General features: G+C 40.5%; 1 protein-coding gene across 1 annotated transcript in view; it reads left to right on the top strand.

Moving 5' to 3' along the window:
* The first annotated feature begins 4387 nt into the window (after positions 1-4387).
* krt1-c5 (keratin, type 1, gene c5) overlaps positions 4388-5569 on the top strand; it is an 8938-nt gene continuing 7756 nt past the window's right edge. Inside the window, exons 1-2 of the mRNA XM_054611326.1 lie at positions 4388-4473; positions 5105-5496. Of these exons, the coding sequence (XP_054467301.1) occupies positions 5113-5496 (384 nt within the window). The 5' untranslated portion in view covers positions 4388-4473; positions 5105-5112. The remainder of the gene's footprint in view (positions 4474-5104; positions 5497-5569) is intronic.

Here is a 5569-nt window from a genome sequence, read left to right as displayed (position 1 = left end):
TGGTGATTGGCAGCTTCAAGTGGTTACAGATGAAAGCGGGCCCCCTATGCTAATGAATAGGCCCCTGATTGCAGAGCTGCTCGCTCTCTGAATTACAGCGTCGCCCACCTAATGAGCAGATACACTGCAGTGCCCCTCGTTTCTGCGTATTCACATCTCTCTCCTTCATGCTGATGAGCTCTCTCCCCTGCACAACAGTCAACAAAACCTCTGTGGAAGATTGCTACGCGAGCCATCTTCATCAGCACCCTCCTCCTCCTCCTCCTCAAGTTTATTTCAGACGCTGCCATATGCTTCTTGTTTTTTTCTTTCCCCCTCCGCTTCACTTGAGGATATTATTTGACTGAGCTGATGATGCCATGCAATGTAGCTGAATGGCTGATGAGCATGATAATGTCTCAGTTTCAGCTCTTAAATAAAAGAATATGGATAATACATTTTAAGAATATCTCATGAGATTAATAATGATGTATATGTGTAATACCAAACTGATAATGTAGAGGTAAATCTAAACACAGGAAGGCTTTCTTTGTGTACTGTATGACTTTGTTGGGAGTAAAATAATCAACAGGAAACACGAGTTATCAGTTAATCAACGCAGGTGATACACAACTCCTAATGAAATAAGCACTTTAGGAAATGTGCAAAAACATTGGAGGGGGTCTGAGTCTTTTGTCTCACTTTGTTCAAACAAGGCCCTTCCACAGGGGTTTAGTTATTTTATTTAAGCCCCGGCCACTTGCCATCGTTATTACAATGTAAACTACAGCTGATAATATTTACCAGCAATATGCAGCCAATAAACCAATGGTTCAAGGCTAGAAATTAGAGTACTGCTTTTGTCCACCTCTGTCTGAATCAAGAACCCATTGTTTTTAAATGTTAAATAGATCTCGAAGAATAAACTCAAGACATTTAGGGCAATGTTAAACAGGCCCTATTATGCTATTTTTATCTTAAGTTACAGTTACAACATGTTTACATGCGTTAATGCTCATAATCCTCCTTGTTTTTCTCATCCTGGCTGTCCTGCAGCACCTCTTCTCACCCTCTCTCTGAAACGCTCCGTTGTAGCGCTTGCTCCTCCCTCCAGAAAGTAAAGTCTGCTCTGATTGGTCAACATTTCACATTTTAAAAAACTCTTCCTCTGGAGCTTCAGCTCCGTCTCTCTCTTTTGTTGTTTGAGGGCCAAACTAGTCAGAAGGAGTTTTACGTTACTTCTGTAACATTATGACCTCATAAAGTTACAGAAGTGAAGGAGAGAATTCAATGGAGCCGTTTCAGGAGTTCAGGAGCTTCTGAGGGGGAGGGTAACTCCTTTTAGGCGTGGACTTCAGGTTTTACACTCTACGGACATTTTACATCTACAAAAATATATATAACACACTAAAGAAGAGGGAAAAAGTGGAAAAGCATAATAGGGCCACTTTAAGTTTTTTAATTAGTTGTAAACTTGACTTGCCTTATGCATCAGATCATTTTAGTCGTCTTTTCTATTGTTTTCTTGTTTGTTCACCACAAAACAAATGAGGCATCCACCTTCAAAATGCGTTGCTTTGTTGTTTTGCTCCAACAGCAGCTGCAATTTTCTGGAAGCACTTAAAGCATTATAGCGTATCTAAATGTAATGTCATCCATCACCTGTTTGGTGATTAAACCAGCAGCTTGAGCTCCTTTCTCACTAAAAGGTGACTAATTTGTTATTCAGGACTGGACTATTTGAGGCCTCAGAGCAGGACCACGTCAACAAACAACAGTGGGAGGGTTAACACTACAAGATACAATTTTAGGAAAAACTTTCTTTCTCTAGGCAAACTGGACCACAATGAATTTACTTTGTGGCTCTGGGTGTTTTGTTTAAATGTGGATATTGCACAGGCCTACCATTTAACCCGGCTATAAAAGCTCCCCACAACCAGATTCAGTATCAAGTTTCCAAACAAAGCCAAAACAAAGCAAAATGAATTCATTTGACTCTGGACTAAGGGTTGGTACATAGTGTGCTATAGAAATTCAGAGAAATAAACAAAGAAACTTTCTTTCAAATGTAAACTATGACTCTTACAGTAGCACACGAGCGCAGGAGGAGAGCCGACAAAAAGGCAAGGAAATAGCTGAAACATATGATTCACTTCACCCAGGCTGACGGCCAGCCATGCACTACGCAAAAATAAACACAGGACTCCACAGCAGGTTCCCAGAAAAGTGTTTATACTGGGGGGAGACGACAACGGCTTTTATGAAATATCACAGCACTTCGATTTGATTTGTAAGAAGCTGGAGCCGGATCTAATTCACTCTCCTGAGGCCTGTCGGAGGTAGAAATGACGATTTGCTGTATATTGGGAACTTATGATGACGCTACTGTACAATGGTGACTCTCACTGGTGAACAAGATACAGAGATACCTGAACTTTATCGTTTCGGGCAGACTCACTCACAACCCAGAGGCAGGGTGATGCACATGCTGTATATTAACAAATTAAAAAGGCAAAGTGCTATAATGAGACATTTTTACATTTAATTAACACTTAGGACTTAACAAATGGTCTTTAATAAGTGGAGTCTTTATATTAACGAACCTTGAGGTGAACCACAGGTGAATTTAATAATCTGTCAGTCTTATTGATTCTGGACACATGTTGTGTATAATACAGTATATATCATAGACTATATGTTGATATAGTATAGCAGCAACTGAGCTGTACATATTGTGCAGTATGTTGTTTTTACCACAAGGTGGCTGTACAGTCATGCTGCTACCTAGTTAAACATAAAGGCAACATGTGGCAATAAGCGCTCACAGACACGCTTGAGAGGCATAACACTCATATTTAAAAAATTATATATTCTGAAGTTTGTATTTGATATTAACATTGCAAGAGCTGTTTGCATTGTTACACATACCTATACAATGTTGTTCAATTCAGCGAAATAGCTCAACAATCAATAGGACGACGACAGGAAATATAACTCTTCTTTTGTTGAGACTTTGTTGGACTCGATTCAACTTCATTGTTGGCAGCTAAACAAAGTTAAGGTACTCGTGTTATTGTGTCAGAAGCCTGAGAGGTGATAACTTCTATATTCAGATTACAAACCACAGTCCAAGAATGTAATTAATGCTGAAATTACACGCCCTCTTTTATTTGCTATTAAGTCTTGATTTGATCATGTTGATAATCTCATGAGTTTAGAGATCATTGTCGTCTTTTTTCAGTGTTTTTATGTGATTGTGTGTGTGTGTGTGTGTGTACAAGGTAAGGGTTGGGGTTGGTGGAGATCTGATCCTACAGGGAGAATAATGCTCACCAGAGGAATTTAGCAATACAGTAACAGGGGACAACATACTGTACAACAGCAAGACAGGGCTGAGAGATAGTTGACACTTTTCAAATGTGTGTTTTCTGTCGGTTTGTGTCTGTGTGTGTGAATATAATCCAGGTTTTAGTTCAGCCACAGCTACGCCCTGCATTTCTCAGGGGTCTTCACTTTCTTTTCTTTCTGTCCCTCCATTGTTCCTGCTTCCTCCCATCGGGCTGTCCTCCGGTGACGCCGGTGTCTCACATCGCTGGGTGCATTGTGTCCACATTAAATGGGATCACTGTGGAGACAGCATGGTGCTTGTTTCCAGCACTGTGAGCCACACCAGTTTGTCCTCCAAGTTTCACCGTGCAGGTCAGATGAATGCCTGAGGAGGTTGATGTTACTGTACGATGCCAAATATAGCTCAGTCAGTTTGTGTGCTAAATAGTAGTACAGATAAACTAGACCAATGTTTTACAGCACACATAGTTGTGATTCAAGATCAAACCACTTTTTTTTCTAGCTAGTTATCTATTTTTTCATAATTATTTCAAATTTCATTATATTATTAGGTCTAATATGTAGAGTAGTTTATTTTTCATCATGTACATTTGATCAAACTTAAAATGAACAAGTTTTAAATGCACTGGGAAAAAAACTCAGTACACAAATAAAATGTTTTTATTAGTTCGGAATGGATTGAAAAATCCCCCCCCCCCCAAAAAAAAACCTATAAGAGTTGTATTTGTATTATATTCTTAATTTTCTTTCTTTGAATAATACAATTACATTTTAAATAAGATTTTAAAGATAACAGATTTAGTTTTACTGATGAATTCAAGTGTCTAAATTTACAGCTGCTGTTTGCAAACCTTCAATCCGGCAGACAATTAACTGCATTTAATATTTTGACACCGACGTGTTTAGTTTATGTGGTCCAGATATTTTTTTCATTCCTCTGGAAGGTGTCAAGTTGCATCCTCCTCCTTGTTTATGTGTGATTGGACACACCGACAGTGGCTCCGCCCCGACAACGAGAGTTGTGCCTCTGCAGACAAACTCACCTGTTAAATCTGGTCCAGTACCAAACAGTAATCACTTGAACAATCAGGGTCGAAACCTGAATCAGCAGCAGAACAGAAGACCAACTGAAGAACTGAGAGCGATGTAAGTACTATGTTGTCTTTCTCATCAAATAACAACTTAATGCCACTGACTGTTTTCAATTTCAAACAGGAGGAAGCACATCAAGTTCACAGTTATGACACAGATAGCTGTCCTGAGCGAATGATAGATTACTGAGTGAGCGAACTTAGCCTCTGTTTGACATAACTGTTAATCAATGTCCACATAGAGACACAAGATAACGACAATGAGATGCAAAAATGACAACAGAAGATTACAAAATAACTACATAGAGATGCAAAATGACAACAGTCAAATGCAAAATGACTTAAAGAGATGCAAAATGACTACAAGCAGATGCAAAATGACTACAGATGAATGTCAAAATGACTTCAAGAGATGCAAAATGACTACGAGTGCTTTGAGTTCTTTCTGTCCGTATTGGTTTGAAAGTTTATTGGAAGTTTATTCTTGACCTACTTGCTTGTTCTATTATGACTGCTGTCTCCACGGTCGATAAAACACTTTCAATTTCGTTAATCAATCAAATGCATGATTGAAGGTCTGTGATTTTGTCCTGCTCATCAACACAAAAGTTGTACTTCTGATCCTATTCTGTAGATGTAGCTTAATAAAAGCACTGATTAAACTTACATCTTAATCTTCTCTCCAGTGGACACCATGGCCTCCACCATGTCTGTGCGCAGCTACTCGGTGCGTCAGCCCTCCTTATCCAGCATGTCCGTCAGGGACAGCGGACGCAGCATCCACTCCAGGACCCCCATCCCTATTGGCTCGCTGTCCTTGTCCCGTTCCGTCTCCATGGGCAACGGCCTCAACATGCTGGGCACCAGCCTCTCCCTCAACAACCACAACTCGGCAAGCGACAAGGAGACCATGCAGGGCCTGAACGACCGGCTGTCCAACTACCTGGATAAGGTGCGCTCGCTGGAGAGGTCCAACACTGAGCTGGAGGTGAAGATCAAGCAGCACATGCTGGAGAAGGCTCCAAAGGGACACGACATCGAGGGGATGATGGCCCAGGCACACGTCATCGGGCAGGAGGTCAGTGTTTGTAGATCAAGTTCAGGAGCTCACATAACAGTGAATTTCTATCAGGGAGCAACTGATTGCACCC

The sequence above is a fragment of the Anoplopoma fimbria genome, chromosome 13 (genome assembly GCF_027596085.1).
Source record: "Anoplopoma fimbria isolate UVic2021 breed Golden Eagle Sablefish chromosome 13, Afim_UVic_2022, whole genome shotgun sequence".
Classification (NCBI taxonomy): domain Eukaryota; kingdom Metazoa; phylum Chordata; class Actinopteri; order Perciformes; family Anoplopomatidae; genus Anoplopoma; species Anoplopoma fimbria.
The sequence above is the reverse complement of the archived record's forward strand: the minus strand, read 5'-3'. Positions and strand labels throughout refer to the sequence as shown.